Below are 24,276 nucleotides of genomic sequence, written 5' to 3' on the forward strand. Positions count from 1 at the left end.
AACAATATTATAACAAAGGACTGTTTTTCTTTGCAGTTGTCTAGTTACAATAACACAAGCTGAAATCTCTTATGACCTAATAGCACTGAAAATTGTACACAGTCTATTTCAGCTATAGCAGCTGATTACTCAATTACTCTCAGCATGTCATCTATACGATATATACCTACTGCAGTATACAGCTTTAATAACATAGTCTTTTTAAAAGATTCCACTTAACCCTTAAAAACTCATTTCAATTCCTCAGCCACCCCTCTTGTAGTCACTTCAAAATTCACCCAAAGGTCCCCTAACTGCAGGTTTCTCCTTTCACCTCCCCAAAAGAGATCCCAGTTCCATAAACTACAAGCTACCTCCTCCCAGAAAGTGACCTTTCCAATTATGTGATGCCATGTCTTAATCTAGATGTAGGCTCCCCTACTTTCCATAGCCAACACTCTCCTTCTCCCCTTCCCCATCTCCTGACAAACTACTTGGAAACCCTACTTGTAAACCTATAAGAAACTGGCCTATTTCCAAGAAGGTCAAATGTACAAGCTGTATAGAAATTTCCCAAGCGTATCACTAAACATAAGATTATACTTTATTGTTTCCAATTAGTGACTTTTTACTCCACTGGAAGGAGAGAGACTCCTTTCCAATATTGTACAGCCCACAGGATACTTAACTCCTCAGCTCCTCATCCTGGACATATGGAATTTAGGAGAGTAGTCTCCCGCTCACTGGTTACATTGTCAAAACCATTTCAAGCTTGTACAGAGCTCTTCTTCCGGTCAGAAGAAGGACCTGAAGAAGAGCTCTGTGTAAGCTCAAAAGCTTGTCTCTTTCGCCAATAGCAGTTGGTCCAATAAAAAATATTACCTCACCCAGTTTGCCTCTCTTTTCTTATAACATGAAACTACATGCATAAGACACTGCAGAAGTGTTAGTGATTTGACTTTTGACAAGACCATAATCCCATGCAAATCAACTGGAGAACTCCCTTCAAGTGCTCTGATCCAATCAGGTTAAAAAAACAAAACAACTCCTCCCCCCCATACCCATAATCTGGACTATCCAACCTTATTCTGTAGCTGTGCATGTTGGAGATTTTAGAGCTGAACCTTCAACCTATATGCATGGAAAGCCCAAAAAGTTATGATCCCATAAGTAAGCATGTCAGTGTTTACACAGAAATCTGAAATTCTGGGTTATTATTTTACCATATTCAAATCATAGTGTTTATTCCATTTGTTTTCAAAATGGAGACTAAATCAGATTCGAATTTCAAAGCAAAACTGATTGAAATATGGTATTTTTAAGGCTGACAGTGCTGCTTTGAATGCTGCTCTCAGAAATAAATCTAGGAAATGGAGCTATGGAACTAAAAAAGGGTACAAAAGCTGGTGCTTTGAAAAACATACTTGCATGCAAATGAAAATACTGTGATAATGAGCCACACGTCAGAAAAATGTATGTAAGAGATAATATGAATGGAAACCATTCTTAAGCTCAAAAGGGCACCTCAAAAGTGCCAATGCTAAAAATTATTTATTTTTAGGATTGCAAGTTACAGGAAAGAATACAGGCCTACTGATAAGGTGAATTTTTACATGGAAACACTCTAGTACATATACCTTCCAAAACAGTATATTATCTGGAATGAAGTATTCTCTAGTACAGTAAAAATCACTCTGATTAATATATTATAAACAAAACAATACCATGAAGTGATGTTAAGGCTCTGTCTAAACCAGGGGCAGGCAAACAACGGCCTGCGAGCCATTTTAAGCCGGTCCGTGAGCTCCAGCTGGGGCACCAGGTCGGGGGCCGCACCACGCGGCTCCTGGAAGCCACGGCATGGACCCGCTTCAAAGATCGGAGGCCGCTCCATGAATAGAAGCCAGAGAAGGGACATGCCACTGCTTCCAGGAGCCACTTGAGGTAAGCGCCGCTCGGAGCCTGCATCCTTGAGCCTCTCCCCATGCCCCAACCCCCTACCCCAGCCCTGATCCCCCTCCCGCTCTTCAAACCCCTCGATCCCAGCATGGAGCACCCTCCTGCACCACAAACCTCTCATCCCCAACCCCACCCCAGAGCCCGTACCCCCAGCTGGAACCTGCACCCCTTCCCACACCCCTGCCCCAGCCCTGATCCCCCTCTGAATCCCTCCGTCCCATCCCAGAGCACCCTCCTACACCCCAAAATCCTCATCCACAGCCCCACTCCAGAGCCCGCACATCCAACCAGAGCTCTCACCCCCTTCTGCGCCCCAACCCCAATGTTGTGAGCATTTATGGCCCGCCATACAATTTCTATTCCCTGATGTGGCCCTCAAGCCAAAAAGTTTGCCCACCACTGGTCTAAACCAACACAAATTCAGATCAAAGCTTAATATATGTCCTTGTCTGTCTTCTTTTTTTATAATTATCGTTATTATAGATATAAATGTATGGATATATGGGGGTATGTGACATTACTGACATGAACTGTAACCATATAGATCATTGTTGTAACCAAGGTCCTATAGTTGCACCTAATCTTGTACAAAGAAGGTCAAGTAAGGTGTCTATAGAAAGGTTGTAATTTGCTCGTTATGGTTATGCTGTCTGTATGTGTGTATCATTTTTGTATTTGAAGTTATTAATATTGGCTATGTACTTGTATCTCAATGTGTTTGATTTTAAGTAGCCTCAGTGAAGCACTTGGTCAGCTTTTTGAGAATGGGCACTCACTGAGAATAGTCCTAACAAGAAACACTTAACTGACAATGGACTTTGGGAGACGCTAATCCACATTTGAGCTTTCCTGGAAATGTTCAAACTAACATGTAAACAATGGCATCGACCTGCAAAAAGCTGAATCTTTCATGGAGATGTGACTTGCCCTGGTGGCTACAAACTCCATCTTGTTGCTGTGACTTTGCACAGAAGAACAAAGGGGTTTCCACCCACAAGAGAGAGAATATAAAAGGCCCTGGAAGCCTCTCCATTTTGTCCTCAGCTGGCTTAAGAGATGGCATCTCCACCCCAAATAGATGCCTGAAAGAAACTGGAACAAAGAACAGTAACTTCGGGTGTCTGAGTGATTGCTGCACCCAGACTAGGAAAGAGTCCAGTCTGTGAAAGAAGATAATTGGAACATCTCTGGGGGTGAGATTTCATTTGTAATCAGTTTCTTAATGTATTAGGCTTAGACTTCGTGTTTTGTTTTATTTTGCTTGGTAACTTACTTTATTCTGTCTGTTATTACTTGGAACCACTTAAATCCTACTTTTGATACTTAATAAAATCACTTTTGTTTATTAATTAACCCAAAGTAATTAATACCTGGGTGAGCAAACAGCTGTGCATATCTCTCTATCAGTGTTATAGAGGGTAGACAATTTATGAGTTTGCCCTGTATAAGCTTTATATAGAGTAAAACAGATTTATTTGGGGTTTGGATTCCATTGGGAGCTGGGTGTCTGGGTGCTAGAGACAGGAGCACTTGCTAAGCCATTTTCAGTTAAGTCTGCAGCTTTGGTGGCATGGGTCAGACCCTGGGTCTGTGTTGCAGCAGATTAGTGTATCTGGCTTGACCAGGCAGGGTTCTGGGGTCCCAAGCTGCCAAGGAAAACAGGCTCAGAGGTAGTCTCAGCATATCAGGTGACAGTCCCAAGGGGGTCCCTGTGACAAAACCCATCACAGGGGTTAATTACTTTTTCCCTGAGGTTTTTGAGAGCTATTTTTCCATGAATGATTGTAAAATATATTCCTGAATTATTGACCCCAGAAAAGTAGAGTTCATGTTTAAGGAAATTTTTAACCAGTTTAGTCATAACATATGTGTTTTACCAATGCATTTTGTGCAGTTTTTGAGTGCTCTCTGTTTTGCTTTTTGTACATTATGAGGATTCAAAAAATCATCTTGTACAATTCCCTTCGAGCTTGAAATTTCCATGCCTCCAAAACTTGGCACATTTGAAATTTCTGATGTAAGTATCATGGCAAGCTTCTTAGACATTTTTTTTTTAATTTTTGGTAAGAAAAAAAAGGGGGTTGACAAAGTAAAAGACAGTCCCAGACACACCTTTACATATTAGACATGCAGCTAAGCTGAGGAACAAGTAACGAGAAATGTTCTTACTTTGGTCCACCTCTAGAAGTAGTATAAGGATCTGTACTAGGTTCTAACCCCCACCCCAGGTTTCCTCACTTGGTGGTCCAGCAGCCTCTTGACAGGAGAACTAGTGGAAGAACTATATGACTTAACTAGAAGTAGCATTCAGTAAATCAGAGTTGCTGTAGTAAAGCTACAGTACATGTGAAAACATGCTGTAAAGCACACTCATCATAACTTAATGTCCTTCCATGTGACAGAGGTATAAGCTTCTATAAGTTTGACACAAGTCATATGGCAGGAGCCAGGAGATTAAGATCAGGCTCTTTCCTGTGTATCACAGCTTCATTACATTTATTATCAAAAATTGGCACTCGAAAATAATACAAAAATACATTTCCAAGAAAAATAAATTCACACATGTGCAATACTTATGAAATAAATACCTAGTATATGAAATATAGAAGTGATCAGCTGCTTTGCTGCATGTGCAATCCTAAAAGATGAATGTATTTTGTTCTGCACCAATTTACATCAATATAACGTGAGGCTGTGTTCCTCCTAGTCAAATATCTGATAAATGAATATGTTAAAAGAAGCAATTGAGTATAGAGCAAGCCTATGAATAGGTTTCCATTGCATTTGTCACTACAATACATTTTAAATAATCAGACTTTGAAATCACCATTTCTGATGAATTCCCACAACCCTGTCATGAAACTTGAACTGCAACATTTTAAGATACTGAAGGTTACTCGTTGACAAACAACAAGCATGCTAATTGCCTTGCTTTGCCTTTCATCCTCAGTAATTACTTTTGTTCCATATGGTACCAAGCTGAGCACCTTCTATTTGCTTTTCTGTAACCAAACTGTTTGATCTTCTGATATCACAACTGTGCATACTTTGTCTCATGGTAGTACAATCACGTAGGCCTTGTCAATACCAGGAAATTGTTGAAATCTCCCAATTTTACTATCAATGGTTCAGGTCCAGTGGCGGTAGCAATAGTGGAAGAGATAACATTGGCCAAAATCCCTGCTGCATATGTGGTTAGATGACATGGAGCCTGATTTTCAACAGAGCTGAGCACCCACAACTCCCACTGACATCACTTAGAGTTACGAGTGCTGGGCATTTCAGAAAAAAAAACAAGCCCATGGTCACTAAAATGCCAGAGCTTTCCCAGAGTCTTGCCTACATTATTGCATCCCATCAACAATGCAGCTGAAACAGTAGTAAAAATGGTGGGAAATTTTAGCAAGAAACTCAGCTTTAGGGGAAAAAAAGCAAGTCCTATTTGCTTACTGGAGTGAATTGAACAAAGAGAGAACAGACTTGGATTTCAGCAGCACTGCTCTTAAACCGTATCTACACTAGAAATCAAACAAATTATTGACTACTGATTGTTGAAATGATTTTGCTGAACTGGTGATGATCACGGTTCATCCCTGTCCTGACTAAGAACTAAGCTGTGGACAACACCAGTTCAGTTAAACCATTTCCAAGTGCAAACAAATCTACCCTAAGTTATTTAGTGCAAGCCAGAGACACAGATAGAATGTTCCAAAGGTTTACTTCATCAATCCTAATTTTGGTTCTAATCCAAAGCCCATTGAAGTCAATGGAAAGACACCCACTGCCTTCATTGCACTTGCAAAGCTGTAAATTACAAACATAGCATTATTAAACTTCCACAATCATGTTTCGTGCTTAGATGAGAAGACTCAGAGTTTTCCACTGACTTGCTATTAGATTAATTCTCTCCCCCCGAACACCTTAAACTTAGATCTGCTTAAAATAAATGACAAGATTAACTATTAAACATATTTTGTCAGGTTTTTTTTTTTTTAATTCAATTAAAAGCTCATGTGGTTTCAAAGATTCCCTTGTAGTATTTCAACCTAAATATTGCAGTCTGGTGCTAGTGTAGGGGTGGGCAAACTTTTTGGACTGAGGGCAACATTGGGGTTGCAAAACTGTATGGAGGGCTGGGTAGGGAAGGCTGTGCCTCCCCACACAGCCTGGCCCCCCACCCCCATCCGCCCCTCCCACTCCCCAGCCGCTGACTGCACCCCTCAGAATCCCCGACCCATTCAACCACCCTGCTCCTTGTACCCTGACCGACCCCTCCCTGAACCCCCTGCCCCTATCCAATCCCCCCCGCTCCCTGGCCCCGGCCCCCTTACCATGCCACTCAGAGCAGCATGTCTGACAGACACGCTGCCCAGCTGAAGCCAGACATGCTGCTGCGCTGCCCAGAGTGCTCCCTGCACGGCGGCGTGGCTGTGGGGGAGGGGGGACAACAGGGGAGGGGCTGGGGGCTAGTCTCCCTGGCAGGGAGCTCAAGGGACAGGCAGGACGGTCCTACGGGCCGGATGTGGCCCGCAGGCCGTAGTTTGCCCACCTCTGTGCTAGTGTATGTCTGCCAGTGAATTAAACTACCTAATGTTAAACTCTTCATTTTCATTTTTGTTATTCAAATAGAGTAAACGGACAGAATAAACACATAGCTGAGCCTAAATGATGAAAAATAAATTTATTTTTTAAAATTCTTTCCATTATAATAAACCAAGTGGTACCAACAGTCGGTAAAGAAATCTGTGTGTTCTCAAAAATGTATAATTTTTAAACCGATAGTGTCTCTTTAACCTTTGTGCCCGAGTTTACCATCTATAATATGAGTGTAACTGTACCTAATGCACATGGCTTTTGTAAGGCGGGATCGGCAACCTGTGGCCCGCAGCCCACCAGGGTAAGCCCCCTGGCAGGCCGGGGTGGTTTGTTTTACCTGCCGCGTCCGCAGGTTTGGCCGATCACAGCTCCCACTGGCTACGGTTCGCCGCTCCAGGCCAATGGGGGCTGCGGGAAGTGGCACGGGCTGAGGGATGTGCTGGCCGCGTGCCAAAGGTTGCAGATCCCTGTTGTAAGGCATAGTTAATGTTAGAAAAATGCTCTGAGAATCTCAGATGGAAGTAACTTTACAAATGTCAATTATTATTATGTTACATACAAATCCTGTTATTTTGAAACAAAGTTTGCTAATTCCCTGTCCTGTCCCAACGTGACTCCTTCATTGCCCTAGTACATGTTCACTATCTATAATACTACTTATGCTCTCTCCTGCCAGGGATATCCTGTCTTTGCTGCCACTCTGACACCAATGCAGTGATGAAGAAACTCAATCACCACCACTCCCTTTCCCTCTCTCCTCCACCTCTTTCCCCCATCCCCCTCACTGCCACCCTCACACACACACACACACACAAATAATAAGCATTTTAAGTTTTGGAAACAGTGCAAAGTTCAGATTGATTCTCTGATGCATGACCCCCAAAGCAAAATTTCTAGTTGACTAAATAGTTCCTTACAACCAGAATATTCCTTGAACATAGCAACCACGAATCAAGGAAAGCCTCTCTCTCTCTCTCTAATCTCCATCTTGTAAATTACATTATTTAATTAGAACTTCCAGGAAAATGATGCATTTATCTAAAATAGGGCTCCTGATAGTGTTTAATAAGACTCTTGAAAATCATCCAGGGGAGCCTCTCAAATTCATCATAAGCGTTCACCAAACACAGGGATATATAACTGAAACTACCACATCTGAATGTAATACTAATGGTTTTCATCCTTCACTCCTGGGGACTGCAGTGAATATTTTATGGTAGAAACAATGTGGGGAATTCTTATGGGAAAAGAAACCGAAGAAATTCTTTTGAAACAAAGTTTCCTTATGAATATTTCTCTTACTCCATACCTATCTCAGAATCTTAAATACTTGAACATCTCTTGTTCTCCCGCCTCTTAAAAAAGAACCAAGGAAGAACAGGCTGTAAAAACCAGTATAGTCATGATTAGGAAAAAAAGAGGTTAATTCAAAATTATATGGTCCATTGAACCCAACATCCAAACGTTCCCCAAAGCAACAATGAATGCACCAAGGAAATGCAATCAAGGCATCAAACCCACCATAGCAAACATGTTGTGCCAACCCATTATTAATGTTCCTCTCAGGGAAATTCTATATCAACATGAACTCGCCCAAAACATTATTCACAACTTCATATTATCCTATTTCTCTTACATTAGATGCCAAAGAAGGCAAATTAGAAGGGGAATGAAAGAGTGGGAGAGATTTAAAGATGTCCTCCAATAATGAAAGTGATCTAAAGAACAAAGTGTCTGGACACATTTGTAGAAGGTTTATTATGCTGACAGTAATTAGTGGCAAATTTGACAGGTTATAGATAAGTGAGCTGTCTTTGTGAAGAGGGCTTCTGTGGACTAGTTTTCTTGTATTCCTCCCCATGCCATGCATAGGAGTAAAATACCGGTGAACGAGCAAAGCTGAATTAAGCCATTCAATGCAGGAGTAGAGAGCTTAATTCTGTTCTCTTGTATCTTTTCCTACTGCCAAAGAAAAGCACCATTGTCCTTACTGAAGGATTCCCTTTCACGCCTCAAGGCTCTTTGCCAGTTTAATTGTGAAACTCGCACTTCATACCCAAGTGAAAATGAGGGGGTCTCACATCTCTGAGCCCCCTACACACACTTTCTGGCAATAGAATTTGAATGTAATAAGCATCACTGATCACTCATTTAAAGTTCGTTCGACAAATGGCTGCATAAGAAAGTATAATTTTATGGTGTGAATGCAAGCTACATTGAAAGCTCTCAAGGAATGTTGTCTAAGTATGCATGCTATGAAATTACACTTGTTAACTGCCTCAGAGACTCTAAACTTCAGAGAGCATATCTTATCTGAGGCAATAATATCAACTTCCACTTTCATAGATGAATGGCTACACAGGGCAGTGGGCGGGGGAGAAGAGAGGAAGCACTTTCCTTAATGTGACCTAATTAAGATCATAGATTAAAAAGGGGATAGGTGTCATAAAACTGTCAGCTATGTTTAAAAAAAGATTAGAAATCATTCTCAGAACTAGAAAGAATACAAGTATTCCCTGGGCGACTCCCTCAGACCAGAAGATGCTGGAGAAAATTTCTGAAGAAAATTCTGTAACACGAATGGTTAAAATACTCCAGAGTCTACAATATATTGTTAGAAAAAGAACATTATTCCACAAATGCACAACAGCCCAGATCTGCAGCTGATGTAAAATGATCCAGTTATGCTGATTTTTACCATCTGAGAATCTGGCTCAACATTTTTCACTGGAGCTGTTTAGTAATCCAACTAAAATTTTTATAAGAAAACCTTTCAAGAAAGACACTTGAATCACCTTTAACTATGGTGAGAATGAACTGGGATTTTTCAGAAAGATTAAGTATCAGAGAAAATTATAAAAGACCATAACAGGGGAAAACCTTCTCATAATAGAGCAAATAGAATTTTATGTTCATTGCCTTACATTTCTTTATGGAAAATCAGCTTTTGGCACATGTCATGCAGCTGGGACAGAACTAATCTGTAATTTCATTCGCTGCTTCAGTTGGATTTGATTTCCTAACACCTCCTGTGACAAGGACAAACTGTTGTTTTTGCAGAAGTCTGGCAACTAACCCTACAGAAAACCTCTAAAAACACACTGGTTGCGAAAAGAGGAAACTGTGAAATTTACAAGCCAACAGTTTTATTTGATAATAAATTCAATCTTTTGGCATAATTGCCATATGGTACACTGGATCTTTGTTATGTTTAACAGTTTTTCATTAAAAATGGGTCCTCAGCATTTCTTCTTTTGTTTCAGAAAGACTTTTCTAGTGAGGAAAATGTGTTTTTTTTTATTTAAACTTTAAAGCCAAGGGGAGCAGACTTCTTCAAAGTCCCTTGCTATGTGGAGAAACATGTTGTTCAGCAACCCAGTTAAGAAGAAATGTTCCGGGCAAGATGGACCAGAACCGACAACAGAAATTACATCAAACTCATAAAAATTGAGATTCATAGCACATTTGCTCCTTCAAACTACAGCTCATTTTTTCTAAATACCTTTTCCTAATGAGTAATTTTCTGGATGTCACCACAATTTACTAGGGGCAGAATCCAAATGTAGTACAAGCAACATATTTAAATTAGTTTATTTAGTCAGGAAAGAGCAACATGACCTGGCATGCATCATATAATTATTAATTTGGTTGTTCTTAGGGATTTAAAACAGTTCCTCTGCAGTAGCAGGTGGTTTATAACACTGAATTTAAGCACAAAGATTTGTAGGATAATGTTTACACCAGAGGTTCTCAAACTGTGGTCCGTGGACCACTCCATTCTGGTGGTCCACGGATAGTTTGCACGCAAGAGAATGAAGGGCCACTCTCCTAATTAGTGAAGCCGTGCAGGCATAGCTCCACTAATTAGGTGCCTGGACTCTGGAGAAGACACACATGTAAGGTGATGTGGTGGTCTTGGGTCAATTCCCCTTGGCTTTTGAATCTACCCTGCTGAAGCCCTTCCATAGAGAAGTTTCCACGAGTGCCATATAGCTGAAAAAGGTTGGCCAGAAATGGGATTATAAAGCAGGACATCAAGCAGTCCCCTCCGGCTACTAACCCTTCCAGACCCACAGGGAGGAAAATTAACACAAGCTTAATACAGTTTTAACTTGTCTTGATTTCTTCTTCGGTAGTATGGAGCTTCTATTTAGGTTAGCCTTTTCTGTGTAAGGGAGAATGGGAGGTTCAAAAATAGCTAACTTTCCTTTTAATTAAAAGTCTGTCCTGGTAGCAGAACAGTAAGTAGGACAAACTCTCATAGTCTGCTAAATACATAGTGTAAGAACACTGTATGATAACAGAAGTTTGCATTTCCTAGTTTCTATCCACGTGAACTATACTAACAATACAACAATGGAAACATCATAGGTCAAATTCCAACTCTCCTAAGTACCTAATTTCCTAACACAATCAATGGGAATTTGTGTATGTACAAGATATGCAGTAAAATGAATTATGAAAATAGCTATTGCACAAGCTATTTTTCAAATACGAGTAACTCAAACGTTCTTCCCACTGCCACTGTGCAGTACAGCTCCACTGCCCCATTACTGAAGTCCTACTGTAAAAAACACAGTAGAGTCCTTAGGCAGGATATCATGAAACATTTCCTAACGATGCCAGGTCTGTTAGATTGTGAAGCAATCTCCCCACAGAAGTGGTTGGAGCCACATGACTGGGGACATTTAAAACAGGATTGAACAAGGTACTAGAAAATATAGCACTGTAAGGAATGAACAGCATTGGGAGTGGGGACGACTAAATGCCTACTTCCATCTTTCTCCTACCTGTTCGTATCTCCTCTGATTCTTCAGACAAGATTCTATGATTCCAAGTGTAAGGCTCTAGGGGAAATAATAGCTCTATCTGGAGAGAATGCTGAACAATTAAGAGAATGCTAATAACAGTTCCTACCCAGAGCTCAGTATGTAAATCTAGATTTTCTTCCCCTCTCATGAGGCTTTCATTACACATTAGATTATGCTGGTTAAATATGACCTATGATTTTACATAAAAGGGCTCCCACAATCAGTTCTAGTGACATTTATATGCTTCTCAGCAACTAGACAATGACCCTCACAATGCACTGTCTGAAGTCATGTCACAGCTCTGTCTTTTACTCTTGATTTTCCACTGGGAAATACACATTTTCTTTTTACAGCTCCGTTAGTTTTCAAGACAGGTGAATGGAGAATGAGGTCAGTATATCAATGGTTTTCAGTACATTTTAAAAAAAGATACTTCTTGAGCTTCCTAATGACTCTCATACTAATGAGGCTCATAATGTTATTATCTAGCCAGAAAACTTTCATTATAATTTAAAATTTATTTCTCACATAGCAGAAGCCACATATAAGCTGACTTAAAGAAACACTCAGGTAAAGGTGATAGTACTATATTGGGACTTTTCATTAATTAAAAAAGAGGTCTCAGATTCACATGAAATTACTGTGATTGTATGAGATAACATATGATAATTGCTAGCTAGGCATCCAGCCATTTATGAATGCAACCGTTCCGTCTTCATATATAATCATGATAACCGGCAAGCCAATGCACATACGCAATTGCACACATATCTCAGGACTGGTTTGGATTTTGTTTTGTTTTTTTCAGTGTAGGCCCTTTATTTTTCAAAAAAACACAAAGAAAATATATTGAGGTTAATTCTAATACCATTAGTTGCTGCAAATAAAATATAGCATTCACCAGGAAAATAAGAAACGTGTCAGAGGAAGAAGCTACTGTTTACAATCAGAGAAATCTTTGTCTTGGCTAATACTGGAAAAATTTGCAGTTATGTGCATTTTTAGCTGAGGATCTCAAAGCTTTCACAAACAATAGTTAAACAAGACTCACAAAACTCCTGCGTGGTAGATCTAATTAGTGGGGAAACTGAGGCACACAGACGTTAACTGATTAGTTCAAAGTTAGCGGCACTGTAAGTTAACGGCAACTCCATCAACAGTATTTATGTATAGTTCTTAGGAGGCTGTACTGACACACCCCAGCACAGTATCTGAAGACTCCCACCTTAGTTAGATTAGAAAAGTAAGCTCCCTAATGGACTTCATAATGTCTTCTCCTTTCTCTGGTTTTACAGGACTAAGCTTATAATAGGGATTTTACTTTGGTTTTTCACTCCTAGGCTTCAGCTACTTACAATAATATACTCCTTTCTTTCCTTCACATTGAGCAGAGAAGTTACCACAGTAGCTAAAAGAACAGAAACTCCTCTTATTTATTTTTCTGCCTCTGAGTGAGATGAAGTATTTTACATTATACAGTTCCCCACTCCTTCACCACAAACTCTTGCATTTTCTGCTAACACTGGAAGAGGGAAAATGTCTGTTTATGTGAGCTAGGGCACTCCTCAAAATTAGATGATAAACCTCAAGTAGCTGTGTCAGAGAAATATTTATTTTGTTTAAAATTAATGGAACAACTCTTGGATTACAACTGGAACACTATATTGTAAATCCGATTACTGAATAATACTGCCTTAGAACAACCACTGTCCTGGGACACACATTCGCTGCACAATGAAACTTCCACAAAAACAACTATGGAGTCTGTTGCTAATCATAACAACTGCAAAACTAGAAATGGGTTTACCTCATTCAACCTGCTTTGGGCTTAACCCTATGAAACCATGCAAGGCAGCCAAAAATCTACCATGAAGGCTAAAATTAGTGGGAGTCACGTTTAGGCCCTTTCTTGGACTTGTTTTTCTCTATTAACATTAACGCATCATATTTTTAGACCAAACTAAATACTATATGATCCTGTTAACGATTCTTCTTTTGCCAAGGAGAAGATCACATAGGAATTCTCATCACAGTAATTAGGTTGTTGTTGTACTGACTTGGCATGTGACAGCTAATGCATTCCATTAGTGGAACTGTAGCCCTGCAGGCTTGTGGGGAACTTAACTTCAGACAAACAGAAGACCTGAGAAGCTACACCTTCAAGTTAACTCTCTTCTATGCTTTTTTAACATTGAAATGAAGCACTATCAAAACTCATTATCTTCATAAGAGTGGAAGACATTAAAAAAAATAAAAAGTGGAGGGACTGCACTGCCAAAACAGGGGCAGTTGGATATTCTGAATTTTTTCCAGAACTCCAGACACGCCAATCAAAGATAATGCAATGCAAGAATATGTGAGTGACACTTCAAGCTGCATTCATAAGCAACCTGCCTCATTCAAAGTCAATGAAGAGACCTTACAAGCCCATACTGAAAGTTATTGAAATGTGACTGACATCTCAAAGGAAGGGTATCAACAGGATAGAATGACCCTGTGCTGAAACACAGCAAGGTTAATCAAAATTATGGCAGTTGAGAGCCACAATGATCTCCCTTAGATGGAATTTTCTTATTCATAGCACTCAGTGGGCTACTCTCTCCTTTCCACTACCTCTGCCACTAACATTTACATCCCAAGCGTCCATCATTTATTGTCAATTCCTCTTTTGGTTACAATTTAGAAAGAGGAGATAGTTGATAGATACTTGTTGTCAGTCAGAGGTTCTATATAACTGAACAGTGGGAGGTCTCTCTCTTCCTCTCTTGAATTTCCTTAGGATTCCACAGGTGCCATGGCATACATAGGCTGAAACAATGTACCACTGTGAGAAGGATGAGAAGTGCTGGAGATTCTAGATATTGTTCAAAAGGGACTGACTAATGCTGAGCTTAGTGATTTATAGAACTCCTCTGCATTTTCACAAAGGGCCATGAGTAAGTAAATTTTTAGCCTGTCTGCTATAGTTATGTATGTTCTCAAAATTAAGAGCGACACTGACCAATCTACTGCTTTCTAGCTGACTGAGGGCAACTAATTTTCCTTTTGGACGTGCCCATATCACAAACTGCAATGAACCTTTTTTTAATTTTACAGTTCTGTGAGGATAATTTGTGGAAACATGGCATTAATCATGATTTATCATCTCTGCTGCTATGTTTATATTGTCAACTGGAATACCTGTGCAGCTTTTTTTTTTTTGATAGACCTGAGGAGCACACATGATATGTCATCACATAGCAAATAACAGAGCAAGAGATTGAAGATTAAAAGAATACAGTAAGTTCATGATAAGCATGTTTGCAGTTTCAAACATTTATGCTCCATCATTAAAGTAATTATGATTTATATTTATACTATTCAAGAGACTGTAGGATAGCAGCGATTATATATATATATATGTTGTATATTTTTTTCGTTTTTAGTCAACAGTTTTGCTCCATCCAAGTTTAACATTTTCCCTTCAAATGTTTCTTTTTCCCTTATCCTACCAGCCCATTGCAATACGCCAATGAAGGAAATAGCACCATCTTGACATTGCATATGATTAGCTAAAAGTGGGAGTGGCTCTTCCTTTGGCTTCCTTCCCTTCTCTAGAAGGCAAACAGTCTAGAGCAGTGGTTTTCAAACTTTTTTTCTGGTGACCCAGTTGAAGAAAATTGTTGATTCCCATGACCCAATGAAGCTGGAGATGAGGGGTTTGGGGTGTGGGAGGGGCTCAGGGCTGGGGCAGAGGGTTGTGGTGCGGGGATGAGGGCTGCAGGGTGAGGGCTGGGAATGAGGGGTTCAGGGTGTGGGAAGGAGCTCTGGGTTTGGTCAGGGGGCTGGGGTGCGGGAGGAGGTCAGGGATCTCAGCTGGGGGGTGCAGGCTGTGGGATGAGGCCAGGGATGAGGGGTTTGGGGGGCTCAGGGCTGGGGATTGGGGCGTGGAGTTGGGGTGCGGGCTTACCTTGGGAGACTCCTGGTCAGTGGCCAGCAGCAGGTCCAGCTCCTAGGCAGAAGTGCGCCAGCCGCTCTGCGCAGCTCTCGCCCGTGGGCATCTCTCCCACAGCTCCCATTTGTCGGGAAGCCGGTGCTCAGGGCAGGGGCAGCGTGTGGAGCCCCGTGGCCTAGGAGCTGGACCTGCTGCTGGCTGCTTCCAGGGTGCAATGTGGTGTCAGAACAGGTAAGGACGAGCCTGCCTTAGCCGGGCAGCACCACCAACAGGACTTTTAATGGCCCAGTTGGCGGTGCTGACCATAGCCACTGCAACCCAGTGCCTTACATTCCGCAACCCAGTACTGGGTCATGACACACAGTTTGAAAACCACTGGTCTAGAGAGTAATCTGCTCCTTCCCTAGGGCTTAGGAACCCAGTAACCTACCTACTAACCTAACCGTGTAGTCTGTATCTGTTAGTCTCTTTCTGTAAAAAGAAAAGGAGTACTTGTGGCATCTTAGAGACTAACAAATTTATTAGAGCATAAGCTTTTGTGAGCTACAGCTCACTTCATCAGATGCATACAGTGGACAGAAAGCCACTAGCCATCACCTTCAGCCCCCAACTCAAACCTCTCCAACGCATCATCAAGGATCTACAACCTATCCTGAAAGATGACCCATCACTCTCACAGATCTTGGGAGACAGGCCAGTCCTTGCTTACAGACAGGCCCCCAACCTGAAGCAAATACTCACCAGCAACCACACACCACACAACAAAAACACTAACCAAGGAACCTATCCTTGCAACAAAGCCCATCGCCAACTGTGTCCACATATCTATTCAGGGGACACCATCAGAGGGGCTAATCACATCAGCCACACTATCAGAGGCTCGTTCACCTGCACATCTATCAATGTGATATATGCCATCATGTGCCAGCAATGCCCCTCTGCCATGTACATTGGCCAAACTGGACAGTCTCTACGTAAAAGAATAAATGGACACAAATCAGACATCAAGAATTATAACATTCAAAAACCAGTTGGAGAACACTTCAGTCTCTTTGGTCACTCCATTACAGACCTAAAAGTGGCAATTCTTTAACAAATAAACTTCAAAAAGGGACTGCTGAATTGGAATTAATTTGCAAACTGGATACAATTAACTTAGGCTTGAATAAAGACTGGGAGTGGATGTGTCATTACACAAAGTAAAACTAGTTCCCCTTGTTTATTTCCCCTCCTACTGTTCTTGTAAAGCGATGGAAATGGCCCACCTTGATTATCTCTACAAAAGGTTCCCCCTTCTCCCCCCTCGCTCTCCTGCTGGTAATATCCTTTCCTGATCACTCTTGTTACAGTCTGTATGGTAACACCCATTGTTTCGTGTTCTCTGTGTATATAAAATCTCCCCACTATATTTTCCACTGTGTGCATCCGATGAAGTGAGCTGTAGCTCACGAAAGCTTATGCTCAAATAAATGTGTTAGTCTCTAAGGTGCCACAAGTACTCTTTTTCTTTTTACGGATACAGACTAACACGGCTGCTACTCTGAAACCTACTTCCACAGAATGACTGTCTGTACCCATTTCCAAATCAATGGCTGAACTGAATCTAATAAAACATTTCCACTATGGAATCAGTCTGCAAATCATGTATTTAATTAAAGAAAAATTTACTAAATAATACCCTTTTTCCCCCAGGAAAAAGATAAAGGAATAATAGGATAGCACAATGCTTATTTCCTTATTATAAATTATTTTTAAACCAAAGATGGGGGAAAAAATCAAATGTGGGAAAGATCACCTTGGGAATAAATTATATCAAATGTGACCAGCAAGAACTTTTCTTTTAGGAAGAATTATGATTTAATGTTTAATTAATCCTATCCATTTCTGCCTTTATGGGGAGGCAGAGAAGAAGAGTCTGCTTTATAATGCAGAAAATTAAATATTAAAAACTTGGGGCCTATTTGACTTTACATTTTCTCGTTATGAATGGGTATTTTCACTGTATTTCATTTCCCATAAGCTACAAGAGACAGAACTGCTTATGGCACCTCTGCTGAACTTTTGTATTTTGAATGAACCTTTGATACTACTTTGCCATTCTCAAAACAAAACAAAAATTATAAACCATTTAATTTATTAATAGGATCTTTAAAACTCACATTCAAACTGATGCAGGTTAATCAAGATTTTAGAAGACTGGGAGTAACTTCAGAAAGACTGAACAAGGCTAGGTGATTAAGAAACACAATAGAAGATAAAATTCAGTGTAGACAAGAGTGAGGTAATACACATGGGAAGAAATCATGTGAACTACTTTTATACTTATGTAGGTTCTAAATTAACTGAAACTACTCAGTGGTATTAAGAACATAAGAATGGAGTTAACTATCTGGAGTGATTTTGTACCATCTGCAGACTTTGCCACCTCACAGTTTACCTCCTTTTCCAGATCACTTATTAATATGTTGAACAGCACTGGTCCCAGTACAGATCTTGAGGGATCCTGCTTTTTTCCATTCTCCACTGTGAAATCTGACCATTTATTCCTCCCCTTTGTTTCCTGTCTTTTAAACAGTTGTTGATCCATGAGAGGACCTTCCATCTTATTCCATGACTACCCACTTTGCTTACAAGCCTTTGATATAGAACCTTGTCAAAGGGTTTCTGAAAGTCCAAGTACACTATTATACTCCTGGCGGAATTCTGCACTGCTGCACCTGCAGAATTTATGTCCCCCCACTGATTTCTTTGCTTTCCCTGCAGAAAATTGACTTTTGGACAGGGAAGCAAAGGGAAGCCACAAGAGTGGTCACGTAACCCTCCTCAGCAGTATGTTTCAGGTGGCCAGGGCAGTCAGCAGAGAAGGAAATCACTGTGGGGCAGAGGGCAGGACTGGGGAATACGCGGCTGGTGGCTCCTACCCTGGGCCAGGCTCAGCTGCTAGTCCCAGCTGGGCTGGAGAAGACAGAACTTCCTCTTCCCCTGCACAGCATCCAGGGCTGTGTCAGACCCACCCCCAGATTTCTCTCCCGGCTGTAGGAAGCTCTTCAAACTAACTCTGTCACCCCTTGTGCTTCCTGTGCTCATCACTCTCCAGCTGCAGAGGGAGGGATCACTGTACAGGGAGCTGCTCCCCCATTTGCCCAACCCCTGTGCATCCAGACCCCCTTATACCCAGAGCCTCCCACTGAGCCTCACCCCAACCCCGCACCCAGAACCCCGCCCCTCCTCCCCCGGACAAGCTGCACTCCCCCTGCACCTGGACTACCCCGATGAGTCAACTGCACCCAGATCCTCACTGTTCCAAGCCCTGCTCCCCCAGCATCTGGACCCGAACACTCATAGGTGCCAACTTTTGTTGGCGCCGGTGGGTGCTTGACCCGCCTCTGCCCCAGGCCCTGCCCCGACTCCACCCTGCCCTGTGTCCTCCTGCCCCCATTCCAACCCTCCCCCAAAGTCCCCGCCCCAACTCCACCCCTCCCTGCCCCTATTCCGACACCTTTCCCAAATTCTCACCCCAGCCCCACCTGTTCCCCGCCTCCTCCCCTGAGTGTGCCACATTCCTACTTCTCCCCCATCCCTCCTGGAGCTTGCTACAGCTGTTTGGCAGCAGCAAGCACTGGGAGGTAGGCAGAGAAGTAGGGACACGGCGTGCTCAGGGGAGGAGGCGGAGGAGGAGGTGAGGCAGGGTGGGGAGTTTGGCTGCTGGTGGGTGCAGAGCACCCACTAATTTTTCCCTGTGGGTGCTCCAGCCCCGGATCACCCATGATGTCAGTGCCTATGCCAACACTGAATCCCCCAGACCACCCTACCAAGCAATATCCTCCCCCACACCCAGACACCACCCCTCAATACTTGGATCCTGCCTTTCTGAGCCTACCTGCCCACACCTGGTGCACTTGGCATGGCGGGGCAGGCCTCTGGGTGTTTCTGGGGCAGGCCTAGTCCTTGTGCTGTGTCTGGGTGGGTGCAACCTCACCCCTGAGTCCGTGACCCGGGGGAAGCTGCACAGTGATCTCCCATCTCTGTGCAGTCAGTGGCCTGTGCTTCCCAATGCCATGCTGGAGCTTCCACATTTATTTGACAAATAAAATGTGCAGAATTTTGCAGAATTTTAAAAAATTGTGTGCAGAATTTTGGGGTTTTTTTGCGCAGAATTCCCCCAGGAGTAAGACTATATACCAACTGGATTACTCTTGTCCATATGCTTGTTGACACCCTCAAAGAATTCTAATAGATTGTTGAGGTATTATTTCCCTTTGCAAAAAATGTGTTGACCCTTGCCCAACATAGCATATTTACCTATGTGTCTGATAATTCTGTTCTTTACTACAACTGCCAGCATCACCTCTGGTGTCTCTTAAAATTAGTGTCACATTAGCTATTCACCAGTCATCTGGTACAGAAGCTGATTTAAGCAATAGGTTACATACCACAGTTAGTAGTTCTGCAATCCCATATTTGAGTTCCTTCAGTGATACAGCATGGCCAGAGGGCAGCAGGAGTGTACTAGAAGGGAGCCTTATTCGCTGTAGAGGGAAGAAAGTTTGCTGTAGACTAATTAAAGCACCTGAAGCCAATTAAAGCACCTGAAGACAATTAGACCACCTGAAGCCAGACACGATACCCCCTGCGCTCCCCCCCCCCCACGCCTGCTTCAATCAGACCAGGAGGAGTTGGAGCAGAGAGCAGTTTGGAAGAGTTGAAATAGAGGAGAGTTTGGAGAAGTGCTGTGGCTGGCTAGAAGACCAAGACCCTAGGTAAAGAGACACCCAGCTTGTGCAGAGAGAGGGGGAAGGAAGCCCCACAAGCTGAAGAGCAGGAGAGGGAAGTAGCCCATGGGAAGGAAGAATAGTTCAAGTGGTTTACCACTATCCCTAGGGCCTCTGGGCTGGGACCCGGAGTAGAGGCCGGGCCTGGATCCCTCCCTCTCCACTACCCTTCTCTGGGTTACTAGTGGGACATTGGATACCCTAGTTCAGGGGCAGGAAACTGCGTCCTGAACCCCCCACCCCACCCCAAAGAAGAGGAAGCACAGAACGCATCATAATTGTACCGGCAATTTTCCACACTTCAGAACTCCTGGATGAATACCATTTGGTCCTGGTGACTTATTACTGTTTAATTTATCAATTTGCTCCAAGACCTCCTCTACTTCACCTCAATCTGGGACAGTTCCTCAGATTTATCACCTAAAAAAAATCTGTTCGGCATATAAAAGTAGTCAAAAAAGAAACAGAACAGAATGAATAAAGGGATGAAAAATTCAGAGTACTAAAATGGTTAAAGAACAATAATGAAAAAAATGCCTGTATATACATACATATATAGATAGATAGATTTGTGGAACCTTAAATACTCTGTTCAGTTCTGGTTACTTTGTCTCAAAAAAGAAGAATTTTTTTTAAAAATCCAGAGAGGCAATGAAAATAACTGGAAGCACAAGAATATTTCCATATGAAGAGAGATTTGAAAGAATAACAGCTATTTATTTTGGAGAGAAGACCAAGCAGTAATATTGTAAAGGTATATAAAGTAAGGAATGGCCACTCTCCCCTTTTTGTCTCTCTCTCTCTCCTTACCAGCACTTCCTTCTTTGATCTCCTCTCATTTATCATCACAGTGCCAATACAAGCAGCACCACTATTACTCTATTGAGGGATGATTCTGCTTCAGTGCTGCTTGGACAATTACCAAAGATGCAGGAAAATGTGGGATTCTCAAGATTCAACACTGCCCTTTTTAAAGCCCTGTAAAAAGTCGGAGAACAGTTCTCAACTCAGAAACATTCTGCACCTTTCTTACTGCTCTCCACCCTCTCTGGACAGGCTAACAGAAGCAGCTACGCTTGAGTGGTCCTTGAACTCAGGTGAGTACCATTGTTCCTGACCCCTGTGTGAAACCTGATCCTCCACTGAAAGCTCTTTTCATTGACTTCAGTTGGCACAGGATCAAGCCCTGAGTGAGAAAGGAGTATAGGTCAGAAACACAGGCTCCTTTTACACTCATCCATGCATTCCTCATCCTTGCAAAGGTAGACACAGCCCTTAGTTTCAGAAATCATTTATAATGGGCTTGGGAGCTTGGGCCTCCTTTCTTCCTCCCCTCAATGCCTATGCCTTCCTAGCTCCATGTAGTCCTTTCAAGTGTTCTTTTTGCTTCCTCTTCCTTTACCATCAGTTTTTCTCAGTTACCCATCTCATCCAAAAAGCCTTTGTCATCCCTACCTTGAAAAAACTTTCAAAGTCAATGGCCTTCCCATTCTCATTGCTCTTGATCTTCCTGCTGTGTCGGAAAATCGGTCACTGGCTCATCCTCCTCTCCTTTTGCTCACTGTGGCTCTGTTCTCTACGGATTTCCCTTTCATTGGATGGATCAAGTTTAAATGGAGCCCACATCAATCACAATTTCAGCTCTCCCAGACAGACACGTCCTCCAACCCCACTAGTATTTACTCTCCCTCCTACCCTTGAGCCCTTGACTTTACTCTCAAGGGAGGCAGAAACAGTCAGCAGCCAGCTGAATGCTGTGTTGCACCAACTACTCTAAATCTAACTTACTCAAGTTACAGCCAGGCCCCATCTGACTAGAAGATTCCTTTCCAAGTATCCAGGAACTTTGTATTAATCTACCCCTGTTCTCTAACCTCAGTGATCAGTTCCCCGTTGTATGCTTTAGGGGAGAGAAGAGTATTCGTCATCAATTTGTGTCCTTCTCTCTTGTCATAGTTGAACAGAGTTCCATCCTTGACCCATTCCATCTCTCCCTATATATGCTCTTTCTCACTGGGTACCCAGATACCTCTTTGTCTTTGAGGCTCAGGGTTTGTCTACACAGGAAAATTGCAGCCATTTATCTTAAGATTTGATTTTGAACCAATTTAATTAAAGAGTGGAAAGGCTGTGTGGAAACTTATTTTGGTTTAAATCATGTTTAGCTTGGTTTGACTTAAGCTTAAAGCAGTATAAATTTTTTGCACCAGTTTAACTAAATCAGATTAAATAATTTAAATTAAACTGGGGTAACTTCTGCATGTAGACAAAGCCTAATTCTCCATCCCTGACTTTTAGCCACCTGCCCAGTCTAGTTTCTCTAGCTACCCACTCTCCATTATCTGTCCATTTGCATCCTGTTTCTTTGGACAGCTCATCATCACCACAATGCGAGTTTAGCATCTTCCAGCAAAATCCTGTCCACTGAACTCACTTCTTCATTGCTGTTAACAACATTAATATTCTCCCCACAGGCTCACAATCTGGGGGTCATCTCTGGCCCCTCTTTCCTATTCTCCATTTCATCCAGGCTGTTTTAAAATCCTGTTGCCTGTTTATTTACACTGTCCAAAATGTGCCTTTCCTTCCTTCAGCCAGCACACCACTGTATGCTCTAGCTATTTCCTAGCTCAAATAAGGTAACTGCTTACTCTTCTCCAAAAGGCAAATGCAAAGGTCATCTTCTTTTTCCCACTGGCCATATCTCTCTTCTGCTTCTGAATTTTCTTTCACCAATGTCCAAACTTCTGCTAACCTGTAAGTGCTTTCCATAACTCTGCTCCCACCTACATCTCTGCCCTCCTCTCCTCCTGCACTCCACGATGCTCCCTACACTCTGCTCAAGCTTCTCTCCTGCATGCTCTGTCTCTCTCTCTCTCTATTAGCCACTCTCCATTTTGTAACTTTTTCCATGTTGCCCCTCACTCTTGTAATAACATAACAACTAATGTATCCGAGGAACCCCTTTCTTCCACTTTCTGAAAACTCTCTCTCTTCCACAAAGTATCACAGTTATGACAATCAATAATTTTCAGCCACTGGGTATATGTCCTGTACTTCACTGGTCTGTATTGCATCTGCTGCTGTCTTTTTAAATGGCAAGATCAGGAATTCGGTTCTTTGGAATATTTTATTTACCGTAAACATCTGACAACATCCCCATCAATATACAGTGCAAATAAATAACACTAATAATTAGCCCCCTAAATGTTGGGATTTCAGGGTGGGAAGATGTGAGAGGCACATTTCAGACCACTCTTCTCAAGTACTGTGCTATTTTCATGTCTGTGTGATTTTATTTCATCAAGTTTCATTGAACGAGATAGTTAGATAACTGGATAGATATTTGAACAAAATACCTTGCTTAAAGGGAGTTAGTGAGGCCTGATGGATAGCACATTGGACTGGCGCTCAGTAAACTGAGGTTCTACTCTGCACTGGCCTGCGGGGTGACCTTAGGCAAGTCACATCTCTCTGTGTACCTCAGTTTCCCCATCTGTAAATTAGAGATGATGATGCTGAGCTCCGTTGTAAGGGATTTTGAGATCTACTGATGAAAAGTGCTATATAAGAGCAAGGTATTCTTTTAAACCACAAAGCCTGCATCTTTAAAACAACAAGCCACTTTACAGACTATTGCACATTTATTCCTGACCCCAGTGCTATATGTGAGTTCTATATATAAAGTGTGTGTGTGAGAATGAGAAATAGACAGACAGACAGATGGACAGACAGACAGGATTTGCTTAGGAAGCTAGACACTCTTCAAATGTTTGGATTGAGTCCAAAATATATTACTGCTCTGGATGGAAAAAAAAAAAGGGAGTGAACATTTCTGGAGCAAGGCTCACTCAGACAGGAGACAAAGTATGTGATTTAGAAAATGGGGTTGTCTGGCCAGGAAATGATTATTACAGAATTCTTCAAAGAAAATAAAGGTTTCAGAACCAGGCTTGATATTATGGCCAATAAATTGAGGATTAGAAACATTCAAGTAGTTGGTCTTTCTTCTGATGAAAGTTGGTGGGGGGAGGGGAGCAGGGTGTCAGACAATGATTGCCTCCCTCACTTGAGATGCAAAGCCTTGCATCTTAACTGATTTTTTTTTTCAGTCAAAGCCTAACTAATTACAAACAAAAATGGACAAACCTGGACCAGTACTACAGCAGTGCTATTCTTGAGTTATATTTTTCCTGAAAAGTCATTGATTAGAGAATCTGTTTTA

The 24,276-nt window shown here is 42.0% G+C and overlaps 1 protein-coding gene across 6 annotated transcripts in view; it reads right to left on the reverse strand.

Moving 5' to 3' along the window:
- The window catches only part of PCDH9 (protocadherin 9), a 915,728-nt gene that overhangs the window by 781,687 nt on the left and 109,765 nt on the right, over positions 1–24,276 (reverse strand). The window contains exon 3 of one of the 6 annotated variants that reach the window (XM_084645266.1): positions 19,713–19,808. The exons of the other annotated variants lie outside the window; for them this stretch is intronic. Coding sequence (XP_084501392.1) covers positions 19,713–19,808 — 96 coding nt within the window. The remainder of the gene's footprint in view (positions 1–19,712; positions 19,809–24,276) is intronic. 6 annotated transcript variants of the gene reach the window in all.

Source organism: Lepidochelys olivacea (assembly GCF_965140295.1).
Source record: "Lepidochelys olivacea isolate rLepOli2 genome assembly, chromosome: 1".
In the NCBI taxonomy this organism is placed as follows: Eukaryota; Metazoa; Chordata; order Testudines; family Cheloniidae; genus Lepidochelys; species Lepidochelys olivacea.